Source organism: Peromyscus maniculatus, chromosome 11 (assembly GCF_049852395.1).
Source record: "Peromyscus maniculatus bairdii isolate BWxNUB_F1_BW_parent chromosome 11, HU_Pman_BW_mat_3.1, whole genome shotgun sequence".
NCBI lineage: Eukaryota > Metazoa > Chordata > Mammalia > Rodentia > Cricetidae > Peromyscus > Peromyscus maniculatus.
In genome coordinates this window covers 42427997-42454654 of record NC_134862.1, presented here as the reverse complement: position 1 = coordinate 42454654, position 26658 = coordinate 42427997, and the positions used below count along the sequence as shown (strand labels likewise).

At 51.8% G+C, this 26658-nt stretch overlaps 2 protein-coding genes across 2 annotated transcripts in view; one reads left to right on the top strand and one right to left on the bottom strand.

Annotated features, from left to right (window-relative positions):
* The window catches only part of Lrrn2 (leucine rich repeat neuronal 2), a 59879-nt gene extending 46869 nt beyond the window's left edge, over nucleotides 1–13010 (bottom strand). Inside the window, exon 1 of the mRNA XM_006993236.4 lies at nucleotides 12896–13010. The gene's annotated coding sequence lies outside the window, so the exon portion shown is untranslated. The remainder of the gene's footprint in view (nucleotides 1–12895) is intronic.
* On the top strand, nucleotides 10026–13230 carry LOC121821248 (uncharacterized). The gene is made up of 2 exons (XM_042258147.2): nucleotides 10026–12489; nucleotides 12740–13230. Exons 1-2 carry the CDS (start codon nucleotides 11739–11741, stop codon nucleotides 13228–13230), a joined length of 1242 nt encoding a protein of 413 aa, XP_042114081.2. The 5' UTR covers nucleotides 10026–11738.
* Nucleotides 13231–26658: the final 13428 nt, after the last annotated feature.

Sequence of the window (26658 nt, the reverse complement as noted above, 5' to 3'; positions counted from 1 at the left end):
AACAGAGGGAGGAGCAGAGGATGAGAGGCAGTGTACCTGAGGGTTTGCTAGGGACAAGCTGGGACGTTCTGCCTGAAGACAGCTATTTCTCCATGAAGTGGGAGGTGAGGTCCTCAGCTGAGATCACTGATGGAGGCGGAGGTTTGGGGAGGAGGGTGTGAAGTAGTCATCGGAGAGTCAGGAGGGAGAACCAGGGGATGTGATAGGAATACCAGGCACTTTTGAAGAACAAGTTGGACTGGTGATGGGGAGCTTGTAGATGTGCCCATCTGCCTCTGTGTGTGTGTGTGTGTGTGTGTGTGTGTGTGTGTGTGTGTGTGTGTGTGTGTGTGTGTGTGTTTACATGTGTGTGTATGTGGGAGCTTTGATCTCAGCCAAAAGATAGAGCAATTGATGCAGAACTGGGACTTTGGGGCAATAAAAAAACAGAGGGTCAAGACAGCTTAGGATACTGGCGGGATGAACCATTGAATCTATCTGGAATCAGAGGAAGGAAAGAAAAGGGTCCAATGGACCCAAGATCCCAAAGTTCAGGAATGGTGCTGTGGGGGTCCTTGGCTAAGCAAGTTGGGGGACCAAGAGGTGGTCATCAGAGAGCCAGGTGATCCTCTGGGTGATTTGCAGGCTAAATCTAGAGCACGGCCTGATGGGGAGGAGCCACCAAAGGGCTGCTGGGCCTGAGGTGGGATGTGCTGTCCACAGAGTCATTGATCTTACCCGTGACAGACAGGCTTGGAAAGAGGAGGGTGAGTATGAAGGGGAGGGTGATTATTTGGAGGGGGAGGATGTGGGGCAGGGTTATAGGAGTAGAGGAGATGGGAAGAGGGGAACTATGGGTAGATGCTGAGGGCTTTACCTAATAAGGAAAGTGGCTAACAAAGAGGACATCAGTGAGATTTAGAGAAATGGCCTCCCTGGGAACTAGACTGGGAAAACCAGGGAACTGGAGAGCAGGTAACAGGTGCAGCACAAGGCCAGAGTTAGGAGCTTTATGTCCAGTTCCCACAGCGCTGAACACACGGCGTGACCTTAGGCAAGTCAAAATTTTCCTTCCACGAGGCTTAACTGTCTCATAAATAAAAATAGGTCTGGGGAACTAGCTGAGGTCTGACTGCCAGCCCAGGTTAGTTGCGTTCAGGTAGTAATCCCGGGAACCCCGAAGCCATTATCACCTGGATACAAGGAGCTACCATGGGAACCTGAGTGGTGAGACCATCACTGGCTAGCCAGCCCCTGGGCCCCAGCGTCACTGCCAGTCCGCCAGAGTGTCTCCAGTAGACACTCAGAGGTGGCTGGAGGAGGGCTCATAAAGATGCTTGCTTGAGGCAGAAGCCGATCTGCTGGCAGAGGAGGCCAAGTGTCCTCGCTCCCTTCTTCTCCTATCTCCTGTCCTGCACCAGCCAAAGGAGCATGCGCTCTGTTGAGCAGGTGAGAGCTAGTGCTTCCTGTTCCTGTTTTAGCTGGAGGCTGGGGTGGTCCTCAGTGGTCCCTTAGTGCCTCAGAAGCTCTTGGAGGCAGAGGAGTGACCACCCATCGGTTCCCTGACATTAAGCCTTTCTCCTCCCCAATTTAGCTCTGAAGACACTCACCCTTCCTGCAGAGTTGGGCATTATCTCCTTGTACCCCTTAGAGCTTCCACAAGGCGGGCCTTTCTCTGGGGACCAGCCCCTTCTCAGAGAGCCACACAAGGACCACTTCCAGGGTGCCAGAATCCCGAGAGGTGCTGTGTGCTCAGAGCATGCACAAGTGAACTAGTCTCGCCCTAACCACAACACACCAGGAGAAACCCAGTGTCTGCTGGGTGCTTGTACTCAGTACTAGATGTTCAATAAACATTTACTGAATAAATGAAGGCATTTCAAATATTTAAAGAAGAAAACCTCACCAAGGCTTCATTATTGATTGCATTGCTCCTGTTTATTTGGGTAGATAATTAGAAGTCTGTTAAAAACATTCTCTAATAGTTATCAGGGCCAACCATCACCAAACATTTTACAAATGTGAGCTGATTTTATTTCACAATCCCGTGAGCTGGATATGCCAATCCCGTTTTAGAGATAAACAAACTGAGGCTTAAAGAAAATTGAAGAGCCTGTCTAAGGTCATAGAGGTGGTAAGTAAGCGGTGGCCATTGGATTCTAACCTAGGTTAGGAGCTACTTTTAAAGGTGTGTTCCCATGGCTTCTCCCATGGCTTCACCACACAGTGGCATCAAGAATGACAGGACTGAAGAAGACTGAACTGTGTGAGAGAAGAAGGCAGTGAGTCTCCCCACAGCCTGTCCCCATGGCCTTGTCCTGGGGAGAAGGGTCAGCCTTCTGTTGGCCTGTTCTCCCCTCCCTACATCATCTCACATTTCATGAAGTTCCTTAGTTCTCTGAATGTTCCAGAGACCTAGAAACAGCAAGGACCTAGGGCCTGTGGACACCGTCTTCTCTCTTGTCCCCATGAGACCTGGTGACAAGACAGAACTCCTGGCTCCAGATAGGACCCCTCGTTCCAGAGCGCAGGGGAGCAGGAAGAGAGTGCCGGAGGACAGGCGTGGTCTGACCTGCTACAGCTGAACACAGCTCTAAGCTCCCCCACACCTGCTCAAGCCGCCTGACAGGTGAGCAGCTGTGTCCCACATCTGTCTGTCCATCTGTCTCCTTTGCGGGGCTGTGGGGCCAGCTGATGCTCTTCAGAGGGGGAGACCCTAGGCCTGAGGCAGCTCCCTGACTTGGACTATTACTCTGCAGGGACTGAAAAGGGTGGGGAAGGCAGGCTTGTGCCTCAGTCTCCACCCAACACTCTGAGCCCCTCCCCACGACCAGATCTCCCTCACTGCTTCCAGTCCCTCCTCCCAGCTTCCCAAGCTCTGCCTGCCAAGCTCTGCAAATTACCACACATGCCAATAAGTCATTAGAAACCAGAACGGCAAATGTGGGGTTGCCATGGAGACCGACACCAGGAACTGGCAGCCCTGGGGGCTGGCCAACGGCTCAGGTGTATTAGGGGGAGAGCTGGGAAGGCTGCCTGCCTGGCAGAGGCCGATAAGGTGCTACCGAGGCTCTGCCTCCTTTCCTCCCGTTCCCAAGGCCTGTGTGTTGCTCACCTGCAGCTTCCTAGGGAGATGAAGCCTGCACAGGCTGGGGTGGGGGCAGGAGCAGAGGAGGTGACTGGGATAATGCCCAGCTGGCAGCCAGCCCCAGGACAGGGAGCATTGTAGCCCTAAGCAGCCTAGGCTTGGTTACCTATGTTTTGGGGAAACTAAGGGTCCAGCGAGGGTGTAAAGGCAGGGCAGAACCCAAGCAGTACTGTTCTGAGTCTTACACTTTACTTCTGCTAGGCACTAGCACAGCACCCTTTGTAGATAAGTACACACACACACACACACACACACACACACACACACACACACACATTGGTGACTGGAAGAGAGAATTCATGGACGCAGCCAGGATTTGACAAGATAAAAGCAAGCCCTGCGGTGGAGGCCCAACCTGTTCACCAACTCAGCATGACCTCCAACCAAGTCCCTTCTCTCTGGGCCTTGGCTTCACTGTCTGGAGGATGTGGAGGCGGTACTTTAAAACTAGCGTGTTTTGAAGTAGCTTTCGGGTCACAGGTTATGAAATGATTCCTCCATGGTCACCAGGAGGTCAGCAGGAGGCTGTGTGGAGTTCTGGTCTACCTCACCACATCGGCCTTATACTCGTTTTCCTGTGGCTACAGTCACAAACACGAATGTAGTGTCTTCCTCGGACTTATTTCTTTATTATAGGCATAGAAGTTAGGCTGGGATGGGTCTCACTGGGTTAAAGTCAAGGTGCCTACAGGTTCATTCCTTTCTGGAGGCCCCAGGGGCAATGTGTCATGCTTTTCCCTGCTTCCAGAAGCTGCCTTCATTCTTGGCCAAAGACTAGCAATTACTGATCAAGTCTTTCTCACGGGCATCTCTCCAACACTGACTTGCTCCCCCTTTTCACAGGACCCTTGTGGTTACTCTGGACTCACCAGGAGAGTCCAGGACATCTGAAGGTCAGTTGGCACCCTTCATTCTATTTACAACTTTACGGTCCCTTTTCTTTTTTAAATACATTTATTTATTTGTTTGTTTGTTTTCCACCCGGGCCACAGTCTCCCCTCCCTCCTCTCCTCCCAGTCCCTCCCTCCCACCTCCTCTGTTCTCACGCCCCAGTTGCTGCTCCTTTTCTGTTCACAGGTTCTGGGGACTAGTGTGATACAAAAGAGCGCTTACTCTGCCCACCACATACTGCAGTTTTGTTTTGAAACAAAGCAAGACATCAAATTCTGAAAGCACTGCAAAGTGCAAGGCCAGGTGGCTTTCAGTTGTAAAGTAACTCAGACCTGGGCTCCTCTTCTCATCTCTTGGGGTATCCTTCTGAGGAGACCCAGGACCCCAGGAATCTGCATGTCCAGTGGAAATGTTAACAGGCTGTTTTGGACCGTACAGAGATGAGTCTAGCTCCATCCGAGAAGTGGGCACAAGGAGGAAGGGATGAGGACCACATTCTAAAGAACCTCCTTGCCTAGACCTCACAGGCACCCCGACATTCAGAATACTCTGCTGTGTCTGTTCTTAGTGGGTTTTAAAGACAAGGTGTGATGGAGCTATGTGTGTGTCAGGTGCAGGAAGCACATTGATTTAGCAGTTGTGAAGCTGAGATACCAGCTTCTCTTCTACACACCTTGACCTTCAAAAACCACACCCAAGTTCAGACAGCCTAGTCTTGGAACCTTCCTGTGAGCACCTTGCCAGTCCTAGGGGTCATTTCTAGCATCAGCAGGTGAAATAGTCCCCTCCTTGCCCTTGGCATGAGATGAGGGTCCTTTCTCCTTCCACCTGACCTCTGTCCTCATCTCCATATACACGGTCTGCCAAGGGCCTGAGCTCAGACCCAGTGAGACTGAGTAACACTCCTCAGAGAATAGTGGGAAGCAATCATGGCCTGGAGTCTTCAGATTTTATTCAAATGGATCACCCTTTTCTCAGCTCTGTTTCTTGATATAAACCAGCAGCTCGTTCCCATTCCTGCTTCTCCTGTTCCAGGGGACTCTGGAAAGGCAATGTGTTGCAGGAGGGGGGTTGGGAGCTGTTCTCTGGAGGAACGGCCCTGGGGAAAAGGAGGGGGAGAGGAACTAACATTTATTGAGATCCTACTTTGTAGTAGGTAGGCACTTTACACAGATGAGATCGCTTAATGCGGTGGCTGAGCAGCACAGCTCTGGAGTCCCAGTGATGTGGGGCTGCATTCTGGCCCTGTCACTTGCCGACTGCGTGTGGCCTCGGGCAAGTGACTTAAAGCGTCTCAGCTTTAGTTTCCTCAGCTGCAAAATGGGAGAAGATAATGTCTGCTTCCCAGCGTTCTGTGGATTAAATGAGATAAATGCGGTAAAGCCCTGGGCGCCTTGTAAGCATGCACAAGTGTTAGCTATTATTATTAACAACCTTGGGAAGTAGATGTTATTAACCCAGACTTAACACAAGGCCATGCCGAGGCCCAGAGAGGTTAAGTTAAAACGCCCAAGGGTAAGTAGCTAGAAACTGGGGCTCTTACCCAGCTCCAGCTGACTCCACTCGCTCAAGATTGGGAGCCATAAGGACAACAGCCTTAGACTCAGCCCTGAAGCTTCAAGGACCAGGACTTGGAGTACAGAATGAACCTTCCTTTCTTAGCTCTTGAGGGCCCAGAGCAGATTGTTGAGTGAACAGTGGTAATTTTATCCATGTGATCCCTGGCTTCTCCTCTTTGGCTGAGGTCCAAGGTGTGTGTGGGGTGTGTGTGTGTGTGTGCAGTTTTGCTTATGTTTCGAGGAGGTGAGGGTTTTACCTCATTGGATTCTCTTATTCCACCAGGCCCCCTCACCTTCCGCTGCAGAGGTGAGCCACCTCCTGCTCCAGCAAAGCCCCCAGCTCTTGGGGAAAGCAGAGTTAACAGGACTATTGGGGAGTAACCTGCCAGATGGAGGACCTGGGGGGCTCAAGAGGACAGTCTGGCTGCTGATTAGATAGAAAAGTAGAGCCCAGGGGCCTATCAGAGCAATGGGCCACAGATCCCAGGTGGGTCAAGGGTGTTTGTGGAAGGTTCAGAGGGATTCTGCAAACAGAACAGAACAGAACGCAGCTGGACCTGGGGAAGAGGCAAAAACCCTGGAGGACAGACTTCACTCCTTTTCCCAGGAGGGGTTAAAGAGGACCCGAGACACACAGGCCTCAGAGCAGTCCCTGTTCCAGGGACATCCCCCACATGTCCCTTACTTCCCTGCCGTGACGCAGAGCTTGCTGACTCCCTCCCACCCCTAATGTGACCCCCGACCCTCCCCTCTTGCTCGAACACCCTTCTCAACCCTCCACGTATAGATTCTTGGACCCTCCCCTCTGCAGAGTGGAACCCCACTTTGTTCTCCAGGCCCCAATCTGCTGCACCTCCCGAGGAAGCGTTCCCTGTGTACTCCCACGCAGAGCGCACAGTTCTGATAACATTTATAGTCTAAATCACACAGTTTAGCACTTGGTTTTAAATACTGTCTGGTATTATTCCCTCATTATTTCAGAGTACGAGTTCTGCCTCCCCAGCTCATCTGAGCATCTCTCTCCCTACCATCAGAAACCAGGTCTTACACTTTATGTTCTTCCCAAACCCGCATCCACCCCACCCCTCCCCTGCCCCGATCAAGTTCCACAAACAAGGGGGCACCCACTGATTGACCAAAATAGTGGCAACGGCAAGAGGATGCTGGAACGGATGACCCCAGACTCCAGGCTTCAAGAATCCAAATCCTGAAATGTCTCATCGCACTCAGAAGAAGCCAAGTCCTCAGCCAGAACCCTAACTCTAGTCTGGCCTCCTGGTTGTTTCCCCAGCCTCGGCCTCTGCCTCTCTCACCGTCCACTACACTCCCAGTGGCCCCTCCTTAGCACCTCTCCAGCATCCCTGGCTCCATCCTGCCTCCCAGCCTGCGCACCAGCCCTTCCTGCGGCTCAGTGCTCATTTCACCTCTGCTAGTGGCCACCCTGAACAAACTGCGGCCCCCAGCCCTCAGCCCTCCCATCAATTCATCTTCTATTTCTTTTCCTTGCTGTGTTTTTCTCAGGAGCACTTAACACTAATATGCCATTTGCTTTCTAAGTTTACTTTGCTGTATTCCCAGACAGCAAAATAAAAGCTCCTTAAGGGCAGAGCTCTGTTATTCCCCTGCTGCCTGTACCTCCGGGCAGGCAGGGAGGCTCCATAAACACTGGCTAATGAAGAGGTGCACCACCCACCCTGTGTACAATGGCAGAGCATGGCCTTGCCGAGATGGGCTGTGGGTGGAGCCATTCCACAGATCCCCTGGGTGGCGGAGTCCAGCCTACCTCCTTGGTCAGGTCCAAGTATCAACCTCCTTCCTTCCCCTCTCTCCAATATTTATAGCTGCTGCACCTTCAGGACACCCCGACCTTTGCCTTCCCAAGCTACACGCGCTCTCCCCTAGCTCTGCGTGCTCAGGTGTGGTGTTTTACGGACCTCTTTCCTGCTGTCATCCCCTCCGCTTCCTTCTTTCGGGAAGGATCGGATAAGACAGACCCACTTCTCCTGGGGGACCCAAGCTGGCTGCTTCACAATCATCGCCTCTTCTACCACATGTTTTCTCTGAAGGAGCTGCCTCAAGAGATGCTTGTAAACAGAACCGGCTGCACTTGCTCTTCCCAGGACACATGAACCTGCCATGTTAACAGCAGCCCGCCGACGGTCCTAAACAGCCTGCCTGTCTCCTTTCACCGTCTCTGGGTGTATCCCATTCTCCCCTCCCCCAGGGAGCCATGCTTTGGTTGGGCCCTTTCCTGTGTCCATGGGCACTGAGTCATGGGCACTGAAGGCCCTGGAGGCTCTGGCTGAGGCAGGAAGAAACAGTGTCAGGACCGGCTCATTGGTAGAGTGCTTGTTTTGCATGTAAAAGATCCTAGGTTTGATCCCTAGCACAGACAAAAAACCCCCCGCAAAACAACAAAAACAGGTTCATGGTATTGGATATCACGACCTGTTGGAGCTGGAAGAAGGAGTCAGTGAGACTCTGGAGTTCCCTGAAGAGGGAGAGGAATCACTGTCGTGGACAGGGCAGGCTTGGGGAACTTGTTCCAGCAGGAAGAAGCTAGCTTCTTCCGAGTGGGCAACATGACTCCAGGGTACCCCTGGATCCTGGGGGTGCTGGAACCCTGAAGCCAGAGAAGGGCTAAATCCCCCCCCCCTCATTTTGTCTCCTTGGGCAGGTCTGAGCCCCAGTGGTTCCCTGTTTAAATTGGGGGTAAGAGTAGCACCCGGGTGGTAGGGGGTTGGGGATCTAGTCGGACAACACGACTTTGCACCATCCTGGCCCACGAGTGCTCGGTAAATGCTGGGTCCTCTAATGTGTGTCATTACAAGTGGAGAGGTGGAAGCCGAGAAACCGTTTTTGCCCCAGGAACTCTGTGCCTGCTCTTCATGTTGGAACTTGCTTCAAGTCCATCAAACGCTGAACAGCAGGGAAGATGTGGGTGGGAGAAACACACAGCGACGAACTGAATTCTAAAGCAGACCCTGGTTAAACTCACCCTCCTATAACAGCTTTCCAAGGCCAAGGCATCGCCCAGGTCCCCAGGAAGCACCAGAAGCCAGAGGTCAAGGCCTTGGCTACAGCAGAATGTGGGCACTGGTGACTTAGAACTGTGTGGAAGGCCAAGGTCACACAAACAAACCCAGCAGGTCTGCACCAGACCCCCTGCCTGGCAGCCCACTCTTCTAGACCCAGGGGTGTGGGGCTGTTCTGGGCAGCTAGCCAGTTCCGCCGGAAGTCCAGCTCCGAGCGCCAGGAACAGAAAGGCTGACGAGGGACACTGAGTGGTGTTAGTGATATTCATGAAGGACACCAAATACACACCCCAGTGCCTTTTCATATACAATTCCTGTGCCCCAGGCACCCTCAGCACGGCTGTCCCAACGCCCCCCACCTCTGCTAGCTGGCCCCTTTACAGGCCTTGTCCCCAGTTTAGCAAGTCTTTTCTAGTCTGCAGATGTGAGTAGCCTCCTGTACCCAGCCGTGAACCATAGCACTGCCTTCTTGATAATAATAACACGTATGTGGCACTTCCTATATTCCAGACACTGTTCTAGGCTCCTGGGCCTGTGTCCCCTCCTCTTACGAAGTAGGTACCACGATCAAACCAGTTATAGATGAGGAAACTGAGGCACATATAGGTCATATGACTTTCCCAGAGTCTCTCCCAGCAACAAGTGGTACAGCCTGGGTAGAACTTGGGTGGGTGGCTCCACCCACTCTATACCCTTAACGTGAGCCCCTCCCCCATGGCAGAGACAATAGCTGATTCATCTCTATTTCTGCACAGAGTAGGTGCTTTAGGGAAGATAAGTTGACTGAACAAGTGGAGCCTGAACGAGACAAACGCCACGTAATTTCAGCCTGTGCATTATAGCCTAGAGACGTCTACGCCACTCAGGTAGTCTAGGACAAGGCACCTCTGTTAGAGGCCAGTCACACACATTCCCGCAGCAGGACCTCTCTTGCTGTGGCTATTTTTCCATGCCCTGGGGTTTGTTTGGAAGCTATTCTCTGCCATTGTCTTCTTCCTGTTTGTGCCCCCCATTGCCTGTCCCATTTCCAGCCTTGACCGCTGACCTTGTCCCGGCCCACAGTCCTCACACCACACCCAAGCTACCTACCCCTGTTCTCCGTCTCCGTCCTTGTGACAGGAAAGGCTCACCTGAGGAGGCCGAGAACAGGAGCAATCCTGACTCACTAGGCTGGCCATGGCTGGAGGTCCAACGCTGACCTCACACGAACATGGCAATGTCCTCCTCACCCTTAGCCCCCGATGGAGGTGGAGGCCTAGGGAAAGCAGCTGCTGGCCACAGCTCGTCACACTTGTGGGTGTGAAGGAGTCTCTGCCCTCCTCATGTCCTCTGCAGTGCCCTCGCTCCTATAGCAAGCTTTCCTGGATCATGTGAGAAGGTTGTTTTTTTTTTTTTTTTTTTTTTTTCATGCAACCATTCAGCAAATATAGTCTGCACTCTAAGTAGAGAGATGAGGCTCACTCCTGAAAAGCTAGAGCAAATGTGAGCTTCATGGTAACTGTAGGATTTAGCAGAAGTCATAAACATCAGAAGAGCCACCTGAACTGAAGTGGTGGCTTAAAACAAAACAAAAACAAACAAACAAACAAAAAAACAACGGAGGGCAGTGCTCCATCCTCTCCAGGCCCCCCAGACTCCCCAGCTAGGGAGCACGGACTATGATGCAGCCCGTTAGGAGGACGGAATGCAACGGTTTCTGTAACGGTCCTCGCAAAGCTTCCTAAACTATCACTGCGTCCCTCCTGGTACACACCACTGCCTTCTGCACAGCCCTGGCCTCCAAGACAGATGATGGTGGTGTGTAAACGGCTCCATCCTCCCAGGTTAGAAAGGACTTCAGTGGCACGTCACATATGGAAAGCAACGGGCCTGGGATCTCAAGGGCCACTCCGTGAGTGTGTTGTTAATTTGCTAGGATTATTTATACTCCTCCTCTCCCTCCACCAAACCTTTGAAAGACACGGGTGGGCGTGGAGCTAACCAACGATCAAGTTCAGGTACCAGTTCAGCTCTGCCGGCGACATGGCGGTTTGCCGATTACTTGTATCCTCCACTCTTAAACTCGTGGCAGGCACACAGTAGGTGTTCAATAAGTAGTTGTTGGATGAATAAGTTTTTAAAGAGCAAAGAGTTTTCTCCTGTCCTTCGAAGAAAAGAAACATGGGAGCAGAGAGCAGGAGGAGCAAGTGAGTGAATGGCAGGGCCTAGGGGACGCCAGGGCAAGGGAATTCAGGTGCCCGACCCGCCAGCCTGGGACTCGCTGCAAAGGGGATTCATCGGGGGCCACTGTGTGTGCGCTCCCACTATCAAGATGTGAGGGAGCCATTGCGTGCCCAGCTTGTGGTTTAAGCTACATTTTACAGAAAGGCAAAGGGAGAGGCAGAGACCCGGGAGGAAGGGAGGGAGGTAAACTGGGAGAGGAGGAGGAGGGGAAGAGTGAGAGATGAGCAGTGTAATGTGAGGGCAGAGGGAGACAGAGAGGTGCTTGAGGAAGAGAGGGGAATGAAGGAGGGATGGGAGGAAAGGGGAGGCACAGGCAGAGAGCAAGTGACCTGCAGGCCTAGCTTGAGGCTTAGATCTCCCAGTGCCTGCTGAGTTCCTCAGGGTAGGCTCTGTCAGATGTGGGTTTGGGGAGGCTTCTAGGTCCTGGACCCTGGGAGTGTCAAAATCCCTGAAACGCCAGCGAGTCTTCATGGCGCCCTTTCCAAATAACGTTCTACCCCAGACCCCAGCACCCATAGACAGGCATCTGGAAACATCTGAGGCAGCACAGGGAAGCAAGGAGACCTGAGAGGCACAGACCCCTAACTGTGTTCCTTTTCTTCCCTTCTTCCCAACATCTCCTGGTCAGGAAAGTGGGTCAAGTCACCCACATGTGACTTTTTCTGGTAAGTAGAAGACCCATTGGCGGGGCGGGGGGCGGGGTGCTGTGCGTCCTGCACTCACCCTGCCCATCTGTGCTCTTTTGGAGGACTGTTCAGTGGGCCGCTGACAGGAGGTCGCTGGCCTTCTCCCTCAGAAAGGGAACCCCGGCCAGAGAGATGTCGAGAACAGGGGGCATGGAGCCAGCCATCTTTCTGGATAAGTAAAGACGCCTAGGTCTTTTTGCTTTTGGTCCCCTCGGCCATGGTAAAGACGCTGGCAAGAGGCCACTCCTGCTGTCCTGACCTGGCATCTCCCTCCACTGCCCTCCCCCTCCTGGGGTCTTCAAGCAGAGGGGCCTGCCAGTCCATCTCTGGCAACCAGCGGCAACCCGCGCTGTGCCCAGCCCACCCCCTCCAAGCCCTGCCCGTCGCCCAATTAGAAGCTGCGTTGGCTTCAACAGATGGGAGCTGCGGCAGCCTGAGGAACAGAGCACAAAGCCCAGCTGACATTTTTCTTCCTGTTCATTTGGTGGGGCGGGGGGGGGGGGAGGAGGGAGGAAGGGCAGGAGCAGCCGGGAGCACTGTAACACCCCACTCGGGCCCACCCCCGGGGTCCAGTTCACCCCACCTCTTCAGCGGCTCGGCTCCGCTGCCTCACCCCCGCCGCTGGCGGCTCTTGGCTGGCTGGGCAGCCTGCGCCCGCACAGCCCTGTCGTGCCAGCAGGACAGACGGCCCACCTGTGGCTGGCCAGCCCAGCCTGCCGGGATGCGGTGGCCTCGGAGCTGCTTCAAACGGCACAGCACCCCGGCTAAGGCGGCCCGGCCCCTCCCCCACTCGAATGTCCCATCCTGGACTGCAGTGGGACCCCAGTCCCCCCACCCGGGAGGAGCCTGGCTCTCGGCGCCAGACACTTCGAACAGACCCAACCGAGGCCATCCTGTCTCTGCCGCACGGCCACCACCCGGGCTCCCAGGAAGGGAAAGTCCCCTAGGCTCCGGTGCGCTTCCATCCCGTGAGTCCGCCTCTGTCACGCCCTCCCTAACCCCGGGGGCCACCTCTCCGGCTCCTCCACATCTCCAGGGCTCCCCGCTACCCAGCAACAGTTTGAGGGGTTGGGGCTTCTCCTGGTAGGTTCAGGCCCCGACCCCCCTCCCCCGCCGCCCGGGTCCAGCCGGCGCAGAGGCCACCTCCTCTGCATCCTCCAGCTCTCCTTCCCTCGCCCCTCCCGGCCTTCTCCCCAAGTCACCAGCTCTCTCCTGCAGGCATCTTGGCGACCGCGGCGGTCGCGGCCGCGCTCCCCTCCCCCACCCGGCCAGCAGAGTCCGAGCTGCGGGGACCGGATCGCGGCGACCCTCGCGGCCACGCCAGAGGAGGCCTCGGCGACCACGACCCCGGCCGCCCGGGAGCCGCACACTCACCGCGCGGGAGCCGTCCTATGTCTGTCGCTCGCCTCCCGGCTTGGGGACGTTGCTCCGCCGTCTCCGCGGCGCGCCGCCACCCAGGCCCGGCGAGCTCGCGGGGCGCCTTCCCCAACCTGCACTTGTCCTGGGAGTGGTCGCGATGCCGAGCCCGCGAGGACGTCAGGGGAATGGCAGGGTCCCCAATCCTGCGTGCATGGGGCCGGAGGCTGGCGGCCAGGGCCGGGCGCTCCCGGAGCGCCGCGCGTCTGCGGAGCACAGAGCAGGCCCGCGGCGCCCGGCGCCCCCGCCGCGCCTCCTCCCTCCCGGCTGCTCGCGCTCGTCCTCCTCACTAGCTGCTCCGCCGCGCTCCCAACCTTCCCAGCCCACTCTGGTCGCCTCCTCCCTGTCTGCTTGCCACGCCAACCCCCTCCAGTCCTGCTGCCATTTTAACTCCTGAGTGGCCAGAAGCCCCTTCTGCCTCATGTGCTCACACCCCAGAGGAAGGAGTTGGGTGGGGCACGAGGCTGTAGTTGGAGCGGTTCTTCTGCATCCAGACCCAAGGCTTGCGGGCCAGAGGGAGAAGGGAATAGCGCTTGGGGATCAGGGGAGAAGTGGATAGCAATTGCTGATGCTCCCTCCGACCCTCTTGCGAAAGCCAGAAAGGACAGATGGGAAATTCAGTTTGTAGGACAGGTGTGGCTCATAGGCAAAGCTGTGGCTGTGGTCACAGTGTTGCATGGCGCTCCCCTCCCCCAGGTTTTCGGTGGGTAAGGACGGTAGCGGTGGGTGGGTTTGTCCATGGGCACTGGTGGCTCTTCTGTGAAGGGAGGAGTAGCCTTCCCAGCTCTGCCTCCAGAGTCGGCCGCTCTAGCCTCCTGACACTTCGTAAAGGGGGTTAGTCTCGGTGGGGTCGAGGAAGGAACTGACAGGACCACACAGGGACTTGGCTGCAGTGTCCTCCACCTGCAAGGCTGGCCATGATGAAGCCATGAAACCAGGGAGTGGAGCAAGACCCCGTGCATGCAGAAAAGGACTACTGCTTGGTGGCTTAGAAAATGTGGGTCATTACCACACATCGGGGCTTAGAAGAGCAAAGTTCCCTGCAGCAGTGAAAAGGCTTCAGGCCCAAGTCTTTGAGAGGCCTTCGGTGTGGGCCACTCAGAATGGACTCCAGAGCTCAGCTTCATAGCAGGCCACGCCCAATCAGAGCCTGGAAAATCAATCAGAAGATGGAGCCCAAGGTATGGAGACTTTTCTGCAAGTCAGGGCCTCCTTAGGCTGCCATTATTCACACAGGGCTCCAGCTCAGTGCTCCTGGCTAGACACGGAGCTTCTGGGTCCTGTCTTTTCTAAGGGCACAACCAGCAGTGACAGCCAAGGCTACAGGCTTGCAAAGTGGACTCGAAGTTCTGTATAGATGGAGGAGTTGGCCCCTTCATCCATCCAATAAGCGCATGCTAAGTTTCCGCGGAACCACTGCCCGGGCCTCCCCCTGCCGCCCCTGCTGTGAGGTATAATGGCCTGCAGGAGCTGAGAGGGACAAGCTGGAAGTACATGAAACAAATTTTAGCATTTCAAGGCAATGGAAGGTGCCATAGAAACACAGAAAGAAAATGCCATTATGGGCTCTGGTTATTCATGGGAGGTTTTATGGAGGAGCTGAGCTTCCAGCTGAGCCCAGCTGGAGGGATAGGATTTAAACCGGCAGAGAAAATGGGGACCAGCAAGGCAGGAAAGTTGAGGCAAGCAAAATGGAATGGGCTGTCTGGAGGCGGAGGGCGGCGGCGGAAACTTAGAGGGAACTAGGAGGCACCATTTCCACACAGCTCTGGTCACAAACTGGCTTATGTCCCCATTTCACAGTCTGGAGAATGAAGGCTGGGAATGGCTGGAATTGGAGCCCTCACCCTGGCGGCACTCTAACCCTAGTAATAGGACTTCAGTTATGCAGAGTGGGAGCCTGTGATTAAGGGCTTGAAACTCGGGGCTCACTCGTTCATCTGTGGCCCAGGACACAGTGATATCGGGCGGCCAGAGGCTGGGAAGGTGGCAGCTCTGGAGACACGGAGCGAAGGGGCAGTAAGAAAGGAGAATAAGCCGAGCGGTGGTGGTGGCAGTGGTGGCGGTGGCACACGCCTTTAATCCCAGCACTCGGGAGGCAGAGGCAGGCGGATCTCTGTGAGTTCGAGGTTAGTCTGGTCTACAGAGTGAGTTCCAGGAAAGGCACAAAGCTACACAGAGAAACGCTGTCTCAGAAAAAACAAAGCACACACACACAAAAAAACCAAACCAAACCAAACCAAAACAAAAAAACAAAACAAAAAACAAAAAAAAAAAAAAAAAGGAAGGAGAATAAATGCCCCAACCTTTGTGAGGAAGCCTTGGCAGAGCAGAAGGGTTCCGAACTTGGCCCCAACCTTTTGAGTCTGAACTTAGGAGATGCTTGTCAAGTCCATGGATGCTTGTCAAGTCCATGGAGCCATTTTTCCAGCCTGAAGGCCACCATCAATGTATGCAGACTGATGTCCAAAAGGAGGCGACTTTGCCAAGCCTTCCCAGCTCCGGGTCTGAGCTGGCACTCCCAGCCCCCCTCCCCCACCTCCTATTACCCACGCCACCTAGTGTGTCTTAGCCCACCTGGAGCACAAACCTTGGAAGGCTGCACCCGACCCAGGCAACACTGAGATGTTACAGTGGCCGCTGTTGTAGCTTTTGAGACAGGTCTCTGTAGCCCAGGCTATCTTCAATCTTGTGATCCTCCTGTCTCAGCCTTCTGAGTGCTGGGATCACAGGCATGTGCCACCACATCTGGTAACAACTAGATTAGTGAACAAATAATACTTGCTACTGGCTGATCCTGGAGCGTCAGACCCTGTTACACACGAGGTAAACATGAGAGAATCACATGAGCCCTTACTTTTTATTTTTATTTTTTGGTTTTTCGAGACAGAGTTTCTCTGTGTAGCTTTGCGCCTTTCCTGGAACTCATAGAGTTGTAGACCAGGCTGGCCTCGAACTCATAGAGATCCGCCTGCCTCTGCCTCCCGAGTGCTGGGATTAAAGGCATGCACCACCACCACCCGGCCACATGAGCTCTTATAAACTAGTGGGAAACGATTTAGAGTCAGGGAGATTTGGGCCTGGAACTTACTGGTCCTCACTCTGTGTGGCTTTGGGAAGCTTATTGAACTTCTCTTTCTGTGGGAAAAAAAAATATGAATGTTTAGTTTAATCCATAGAGAGCAGTCCGTTAGTCAAGAGTAGCATTGGGCATTTGCTGATTGTGCACTGTAGGCAAGGGTAGTGATCTCATTTGTGAATCATCTAACTGAAAAGTCCAGCAGGCACAGTGAGGCCACAGTCCCAGCTGTTTCAGAGGCTGAGGCAGGAAGAGTATAAGCCTGGGCACTTTATCAGGACCCTGCTTCAAAACAAAAATAAAACCTGGGCGGTGGTGGCACACACTTTTAATCCCAGCACTCATCTTGAGAAACCAAACAAACAAAAAACAAAAATAAAAAAGGGGGTGTGTGACTCAGAGGTACAGACCTTGCCTGGTGTGCACGAGGCTTCGGGTTCAACCCTCAACACTTAAAAAAAAAAATACAACAACAAAAGAGAAAATCCCACCCAGCCTACGACTCTGGAAATAGATCAACATTTTTATAGTTAGAACACAATAGGACTGAGATCAGAACTCACGGCCCTTGCACACAGAGTCCATGCATGGAGATGGTTGCCTGTTACACTTCTTCCAGAAAGAGGGTAGCAATCCAGGCATGAATGTGCATTCAAGGATGATCTGCGATGGAACAGGGGATGCACACATCTGAGGTGGGCATGGTGTCTGGATGCAGCATCACAGTGAACAACAGGCATTTTTCTCTCAACTTGCTCCATGCTACCATTTCCCCCTTTACTTTTATTTTATGAATGTCTGTGTACCACATGTGTGCAATGCCCACAGAGGGAGAAAGAGGGCATTGGACTCCCTGGAACTGGAGTTACAGATGGTTGTGAATGTGGGTGCTGAAAAATCAAACCCAGGTCCTCTGGGAGAGCAGCCAGGGCTCTTGACTCCAACCCCAAATAAACTTTTTTTGAGGCAGAGTCTTGTTCAAAAGTCTTGTAGGGAAGACTTGGCAGAGCCTAAGTGAGTCGAAGGGGTTAAAACTTGCTCTCAAGCTCTTGAGTCTGATCTTACAAGACGCTTGTAAGGAGCCGTTCTCCTAGCCTTAAGGCCACCGTCAGTGTGTGCAGTCTGATGTCAGGAAGGAGTGGCCTGGAATGCATTAGTAGACCAGGCTTGCCTTGAACTTACAGAGACCCGCTTACCTCTGCCAGGAGTGACATTCTCAGGCAGATGCTTCCCTGGGAAGAGATGGGGACTCAATGTACAGGCCTTTGGAAGCATGTACATAATTACTCAGAGGATTTTTAATGGCTCTGTTATTGACCTTTTGCCCTTCAAGTTTAATCTCTGGGCTTAGTAAGTACATTGTCCTGCCAGGGAGCCTAAGACTCTAGAACATCAGAGTGTCTCAAGAGAGGGATGCTGGGATTGTGTACCCCTAGAAATAACCCTTGGATCAACTTCACTCGGCTGTTTAGTGGAGGGATCAGGACCCTGAACTGACGGGTGTGCTGTTTGTATATTTGGAGGCTCCAAGGAGAGGAGCCTGAAGCCTGAGCATACAACACATAGGGAGAGTGTCTCAAAGATGAGCCGAGACAGAGAAGGAATGCTGGTAGCATTCTTCTCTTTCAAGGACCCTCCACTGCTCAGCTCCCATCTCAGGAAGTCATCTCAGGGGTCAGTGAGGACTTTTGTTCCATCAGTGACTCAGCTACAGGGAGTGTGACCCTGGAGCAGTTGGTTTCAATATGGGAGTCACGCAGAATGATTATGTAGACCTTGCTTTCAAATGTGCTGGCTGGAGTGTCCACTGCTGTCTGTACCCCTACTTGGGCCCCCCAAGGTGTCTTAGTCACGGTTCTGTTGCTGTGAAGAGACACCATGATCAAGGCAACTCTTGTGGAAGAAAGCATTATTAATTAGGGCCTTGCCTACGGTTTCGGAGGCTTCGTTCATTATTATCATTGCTCAGGCAGGTGCTGTGCTGGAGAAGTAGCTGAAAGCTACTATATCCTTATCTACAAGCAGAGCGGCGGGCATGCGCACACGTGAGTGAGTGAGTGAGTGTGTGTGTGTGTGTGTGTGTGTGTGTGTGTGTGTGTGTGTGTGTATAGCCTGGCATGGGTTTTTGAAACCTCAAAGCCTGCCCCCAGTGACACACTTCCTCCGATATGGCCACACCTCCTAATCCTTCTAGTCCTTTCAGAGTTCCACTCTCTGGTGTCTAAGCATTCAAACCTATGAGCCTATGGGGGCCATTCTTATTCCAACCACCACACCAGTGCAGAGTCTTGTCCTTTGGGGAGGGAAGAGTGAAGGAAGAGCAGAGCCACTCAGCCCAAGGCCGATGCACGGTGAAGCTAAGGCAGATTAAAGCTGGGGGTTTCTTGCCTGTGAAGCACCAGGAGCATCAGCATCATTGAGAGGTGGGTGTTGTAGAGTGTTCTTGGTGGGGAGGGGAAGCCATCTTACAATCAGCAACTATTATAACGTGGGCATTTATGATGAATCGAACGAAGGGCCTCAAGAGGAAAGGACCGCGTTCCCAATGCTCATGTACTTTGTTGTGACTTCCTGTCTTGTCCTAGATAAAAATCGCCACTGGGCGTCAGGGTGGGTGAGTACCGGAGAGGTGGCTCAGCCGTTAAGAGCACTGGCTGCTCTTAAGAGGACCCAGGTTTGATTCCCAGCATCTACATGGCGGCTCACAACCATATGTAACTCTAGTTCCAGCAATCTTATGTCCTCTTCTGGCCTTCTCAGACACCAGGCTTGCAAGTGGTGCATGGACATACCAGCAGGCAAAACACCCATACACATAAAATATACATAATAAATGCATTTTTAAAAATTAAAAAATTACCATTGGAGTTGATTTTGTGGGTATTTTTTTTTTGAGAGTTTGTTGTTGTTTATTTGTTTGCTTTTCATGGCACTGGGGAGCTAATCCGGGCGTCGTGCACGCTGGACAGTTAGACTGCTAACTAAATTATACTCCCAGTCCCAGGATCTTCCCTGGCCACCTGCCCTTAGGAAGCTGCCGGCACCCACAGATACCCTGGGAGCTCAGTGAACCAGAAAGGCAGCCAGCCATGTACTGCAGACAGCAGCAAAGCTTGCTGCAGGAAGCCCTCGAATTTAGCCTGGGTTATATTCCTGGAAATGGCACTGCTGGGTAAAAACAAAACAGTGTAGGATGAATCTGTTTTTACCCATACGCAATGTGATAACAGAAACTGCACTCCTCACTGAGGTCCTGGTGCCCAGTTGTTTGTAGGTGTGAGCATAAACACCATATTTAGTCACCTGTACGTGATACACCTGTACTTTGTGTTTCTGAAACGGAACCTGAGTATCTAAAACAGTTAGACCGGGCAATATGGTAACCAAATCCCATTCTGTTTAATTTAATGCATTCACAGAATTCCCAGGGGAGTCAGGTGTGGCTGTGCATGCCTTTGATACAGGCACTCCGGAGGCAGAGGCAGGCAGAACTAACTCTGTGAGTTTGAGGCCAGCCTGGTTTACTCAGTGAGTTCCAGGATACATAGTGAAGTCCATGGGGGGACTTGCTGGGAGAAATGCTATTTTGGGGAGAAGGAGCGTGGAGCAGATGAGAGACTGTTCTTCCTCCGTAGAGACCCCAATAGACAAAAGGGTGGTTCTCAGAAGTCTGAAGCTGGAGTCGGGGAGCTGTGCCACACAGCGCATCTGGAAACAGGCTGTCCAGGCAGCTGGTACAGCTGACCCATACCAGTGCACACACCTCTTAAGTCAAGGGCAACCGACTAATAAATCAGGAATTGGGGCATCTGGAGGCGAATCTGGAATGCCTGGATCAGAATGACGCTGGACCTTGGAGTCCTGCTCTAGAAGTGTTTTCTAGAGGAGTGAACTTTCCAGATACCCCAGGCAGTAGGGATGGTGAAGATTACCAAGAGTTCGGGGCCGTAGATTTAACTTCTGGCCACCTCACCATAGCCCTCAGGCTGTCAGGAAGACCACCCCCACAGGCTCGTCACCCACCTCTCCTCTACTTGGTGATGTTGAAACTGCAGGTGGAGACCCACTTGTGGGTCTCAATAAGAGCTTTAAAAGCAGATGAAATAGAAGAGGGGTGTATTGCAGTAGGCCCTCTGTTCCAGGTTCCCAGAAACATATCTGTGGGAGTCATGGAGTCCTGTGGGTCCTTCCAAGGAGTGACTGTTGAACTTTGGTTATTTAATTTCAAAGCCTGCAAAAAAGTTACAAGTCGGGTGTTTCACGTGCTCAGAAGGAAACACATGCCTCTGTGCTGGGCATTCTTAGGCTGAACAGTGTCTTCTTTTCCAGTCAGACTCCATTCATTTCTGAACATGTCATTTCAGAAATTGTTCACTGGGACTCTGAGTCTCCTGATCCTGTTCTTTAAAAACAAAAACACCAAAAACTTGCCGCTGTCTCTTACTATTATATCTTCCTTCCTATTATTATTTCTTATTACCTTAGGAAGGAGGTCATTATGGTCTGGCTTCTAATAGTTGAATGACTTCCAACATCCATCTTAGGACCCTCCAAAGATCATGCCTACAGTCTGTCCCCTCAGCTACTTCCTGGGTTTCGTTTCAGTCTTTATTCTTATTTGTACCAGTGTTATACAGGTGTACAAGCCAGGAGTGTGCAGGCTGGGGTCTAAGGGACTGAATGTTTCCCTGGGTCAAACAATGCTGCTGACTGGGGGGTGAGCTGCCTCTGTCTGAGACCTCATTTTCAGAGACTTATTGTAGACGAAATTCTAAAGGTCTTATTAAATAAGAAACACAAAGCCAAATACAGAGTTAAAAGCCCAAGAGATCAGAGCACTTTAGCCTTTAGCCTACCAGGTGCTGCCATCCTTCCCCTGAGAGAGAGAGACCTTCTCCTGTGTGACCTTTTTATTGCCTTTCTGTTCTACCTTCTCATTGGCTCTAAACCCAACCACATGATTTCCTCATCACTGCCTGTCTATACAGACCTCCAGGTCTCTATGGTTCGTATTGGGATTAAAGGTTTGGGTCACCACTTGGCTGTGTCCTTGAGAACACAGAGACTCTGCCTGCCATGTGATCGCATTAAGGGCGTGTGCCACCACTACTGGACTTCTGCTAAATGGCTTGCTTTTAGCTCTGATCCCCAGGCAACTTTATTTATTAACATGCAAATAAAATCACATTTCAGCACAAATAAAATACCACCATAGACTTACAGAAAAGTGAATGGGTAAAAGCTACTGGGTCCACATGACCCCTGGGTCCCTATGACTCCTGGGACTGTGGTATCCCAGTCTTATTGTTTAGAAACCATCAAACAGTCCAGGCAAGGGCTGAGCAACTAGTATGGAGCTCCCTCAAGCCAGCAAAGTATCCAAGTACACAGTGGAGCGGTGCTTTGAGGAGTCATCCTACACATGCAAAATCCCAGGAGGAAAGCCGGGTGGTGGTGGCAGCGGCGGCGGCGGCGGCGGCGGCGGCGGCGGCGGCGGCGGCGGCGGCGGCGCACGCCTTTAATCCCAGCACTTGGGAGGCAGAGCCAGGCGGATCTCTGTGAGTTTGAGACCAGCCTGGGCTACCAAGTGAGTTCCAGGAAAAGGCGCAAAGCTACACAGAGAAACCCTGTCTCGAAAAACAAAACAAAACAAAACAAAACAACAACAACAACAACAACAACAAAAAAAAAAGATCCCAGGAGGAGCCTTGCTGAGCCGGCCCTGTGTCTCTGCCTCACCTCAGTCCAGGCCACCTCAGGACAGTCCGAGATGTGTAGCCTGGGCCTAGATCCCCACCCCAAGACCACACTGTCTCTGGGTTTGTTTTGTTTGTACTTCTCTCCCTTGAAAATGGTCCTGTCCTTCATGACAAGGATCCTAAAATCCCCAGAGATGCCTGTCAAAGGGATTAAAGTGGTGAGTCAGAAGCTCCACCCTTCTGTCATGGCCCATCGCTCCTCTCATAATTCTCAGTTTACTCCCCCCTCCCCACCCCCCACTCCATCCCGGGAGATGTGGACCAGCCAGCCACTGGCTACCCCTCACCCCATCCCGGGAGATGTGGACCAGCCAGCCACTGGCCACCCCCCACCCCATCCCGGGAGATGTGGACCAGCCAGCCACTGGCCGCAGCTGCTGCCTGTGCGCACCTCAGGACCGTTCCTCAAGTGGCATCTGCGTCTTTCCTTTACTTATATCAAATAACTGTTCCCTCGCTGGAGCGTTCTCTCTGTCTGTGTCTGTCTCTGTCTTTATCTCTCTGTCGTCTGTGTCTATGTCTGTCTATCTGTCTCTGTCTCGTAGGGAAGAGAATTTAGAAGAAGAAAAGTAGGAGAAAGAAGAGGTGTTCATCCTTCCTGGGTAAGGGAGTCTGGCAGTCTGAAGCCCGAGATAAAGGGCGACCCCTGAAGTATTGGGCAGAGTCCAGGGCCCTCAGTCACTGTGGCCTGTTTCTGCTTCACTAAAAGTCCAGAGCCTACAGAGACCCCAGGTCCCTGCCTCAGCTTCCGGAGGTCTCACTCCAAAGGGAAGATGACTTTCCTGTGGACTCACCTGGACACCCCAGCCACAGAACGGTAGGATTTCAGATACCTGCTGGGGAAACAGAAGACGAAGGACCAGAGTCAGAAGGCAGCGCCTCTCCTTCCTGGCGTTCCTGCCCAGATTGAGTGACTAGCGTTTGTCATTTCCAGGCTGCTCTCTGCACAAGAAGGCACGTTCAGATCCAGGTTTTAATTGTGTGTGATTTTAGCTGAGATGGCGTTAATGCATTTCCTCTGCTTTTTCAGCGCTTCCTTCTCCGTCCTGGCGAAATTATCTGGAACGCTTCTTTCTTAAGGACAAAGAGAAAATGCTGATCTGGCTCCTTTCCCACTGACTGAGGCTCAGAATACTTGGGGGTTGCCAGATGGCTGAGAGGGGCTGGTCCCCCACTACCTGCCCTCCTAGCACTACAGGTGCCCAATGAGAAGCTTCCTGCTCTAAGTCCAGGTGGACGCCAGGCATGTCCCCAACTGAGGAGACTTTCAGCCAGGCCTACTCCTGTTTCCAAAATGACAGTTTTTCCTTCACTCAGCCTTTGGAGGGAAAGGAACAGCTTGACATCCCTGAAGGCCTGAAGGGACTGTGTTAACTTCAAAGAGATGGACAGAAGAGGCAACAGGAGTCCCCGAGAGTGCTACCTTCTAACTGGCTGGTGGTGTTTTACATGTTTCTTTTCTTTTTTTTTTAAATTAAGAAAAATTTTCCATTCATTTTACACACCAATCAAAGACCCCCCTTTTCCCTACTTCCACCCCCCCTTAATTTTTTTCTTTTCATTCAAGGTCTTTTTGGTCTAAACATCACAATGTCACACCTGCACATGGAGATTCTGCGGCATTTTGCTCCAGAGTTTTGTCCTCAATCAGGAGTTACTGCTTTTCTGTGAGTCCAGACTAGCTAAGGCCATAGGGTTGATCCTGAGTAACTCCGACTTTTGTTAGACAAATTAATAAAAATGAAGGGATTTTTGTTTTCCAAATGTAGAATTTTGAGTATGTTTTTTCTTTCCCATTCCAGCTGAGTCCCACCTTGGAGGAGAAACTCCCCACCCCCCCCACCCCCGCTCCCCATTGGAGGATGGAAGAATCGGAAATTAGAGAGACCTAGGCCATGACCGGTGGGGACTGTTCAACAGCCCTTTTGTCCCTTGTCTTCCTCATTCTGTGAAATCTTTGATCATTCTGGCATCTAGTAGGAAATTCAATAAATACATGTTTCTCGAATCTTAAAGTATTAAATAGTGAAAACATGGGCCTGGAGAGATAGCTCAATGTTAAGAGTGCTTCCTGCTCTTTGGTTCCCAGCCCCCATACTGGGCGGCTCACAACTGTCTGTATAACTCCAGCTCCAAGGAAACCAGTGCCTCCTTCTGACCTCCACAGCACTCCCACACACACGTCATTCACTCACACATATGCACGTATGTGTAACAAAATCTTTAAATCATCAGAAAGTGCTTAACACTGCACTGGTGCCTGGCCCCTGACTAGGTGTGCAGTGCTAGCCTTCGCTGCCGAGGCTCCTACCCTGCCTCTTCTACGTGCCCGCCTGTCCGCCCCCTATTGAGAGGCTCTAGCTGAGCAGAGCTTCCATTCTTAAGATGTCCTGAGCCTTGGCAAGACCTCAGCCCTCAAACTTGCTTCACCTCCCAATGTGACCACCTGCTCACATGCCAGTTTCTTTGGCACTGGCCAAAAGCCTAGTGCATAGTAGGGCTTCCTCAAGGGTCCATCCGGAAGAAATGGTCTGGTGCTCTCTACTTAGCAGCCCTCCAGGCAGGTAAGCCTTGGAGAAGCTGGGCCTGGACCATGAAACTTCCTAGTGAACAATTCAGCGTCTTTGACTATGTGCTGTGTGCACCTGGCTCTGATTTACTGAGCACATTATTATGGCGTGGCTATCACCCTGAGCACCCCATCTTTCTAGCATGGCTAGGCCTTTACTGGAGGCCAACATCACTCTAATGGCTAAAAATTTTTCCTAAGTTCTCCCCAGGTTGCTCTGAATAGCTCTGGAGTGTGGATAGCTTTTCCTTCCATTAGCCCTTTCATTTCCCAGCGGAGAGAGCAGCAGCCTCAGCCTCTAAAGGGCAATAAGTACCTGTTTCTTTCCCCGTGGAGCCCTATCCCGAGCTCAGAGAACGCCTCTGAGTGTATAGTAGAGATCTTTCTGGTCCCCAGATGGGCTCTCTGCTCACTCACCCCTCACTGAAACTTTTTCCAAAGCAGACATGCTTACTATGATGGTTAGTCTTGATTGCCAACTTGAAGAGATTTAGAATCGCCATGGAAACCAATCTCTGAGCATGCCTGTGAGGCAGAAAGTGAGCTGAGCATTGCAATCACTGTTCTCTGGTTCCTGACTCTGGATGCCGTGCGGGTGAGCGGCTGCCTGCTCCTGCCGCTGTGTCTTCCCCGCCGTGATGGGCTGCATCCCCTAGCGCTACGGGGAGGCAAATAAACCTCAAGTTGCTTTTGTCAGGTATTTTGTTGAAGTAAAGAGAAAAATGACTGCCACCCTTGCCTTTGCCTTCCCATAGAGTGTCACGGGTCGTGAAGAGCCTGAACAAGTCACAGAAGCTTTATTTGTAAATGGCATTTAGTGGGTGAATGATTAGACCAAGCATGGTACACCAGTGTCACCAAGTACTGCCCAGTAGCAAAAAAAAAAAAAAAGTAATTTGACTGATGCATGTGGCAACTTGGATGGATGTCACAGGCACTGTGCTGAGTAGAAAAAAAACCCAAACAACTGATTTCAAAGGTCACCTACTGCATGATTGATTCTGTTCCCAAGACATCCTCAAAATGACAGAATTATACCAATGGAAAACAGGTGAGTAGTTGCCAGGGCCTGGGGAGGAGAGTCATGCTCTGACTCTCTAGGGACAGTATGAGGATATTTGTCAATGGGACAATTGTGTGTGTGGCCTAGTCATCATTCACGATGGTGATGACATGACATCCCCAACACACACACACACACATACACACACACAACACACACAACACACACACACAACACACAAATACACACACACATACACACACACAACACACACATACACACACATACACACACATACACACAACACACACACATACACACACATACACACAACACACACACATACACACACATACACACACATACACACAACACACACACATACACACAACACACACACATACACACACATACATACACACATACACACACACATACACACATACACACATACACACACACGCACACATACACACACACAACACACACACATACACACATACACACATACACACACACAACACACACACATACACACATACACACATACACACACACACATACACACACGCACACATATACACACTCATGCACACATACACACACACATACACACATACACACATACACACACAACACACACATACACACACAACACACACACACGCACACATACACACACACATACACGCACACATACACACATACACACACAACACACACACACATACACACACATACACACACATACACACACACACACACACACACACACACACACACACACACACACATGAGAGGCCTGTGCATTGTCTAGCATCCATTTCCTGATTTGTTGTTGTACTGTGTTAATCAATATGGTCTGCCACTGGAGAGATTTGTGTGAGGTCCATTGCTCTTTCTCTACTATTTTTCAACCTCCTAAGGAATATGTAATCACTTCAAAATTAAAGTGCTTATTTCTTCTTAAAGAGCCTTCTTTCATTTTACCTTACCAACGTCTTTGAGTCCTGGACCTGTCTGAACTGTCGTGGAGTTGGAGTGATCTGGGAAGGGCAGAGTCTCCTGGCAGCCTTAAATATTAGGAACAGAGCTAAATACTTCATTTCTCTTTCTACCTCCAATGAATCCATTTTCTGACTCATCGTAATCGTGTCTGGGAGCTCCTGATTCTCAAGCCCATGCCTGCTCTTGGGACATCGTATTCTAAATGAATTACCTACTCTGTGAATTGTGATGATAAACTAGATTTGTTTTTGTTTCTCCGAAGCCTAATCAGCTTCACCTTCAAATTGGAGGAAGACCCTGAAT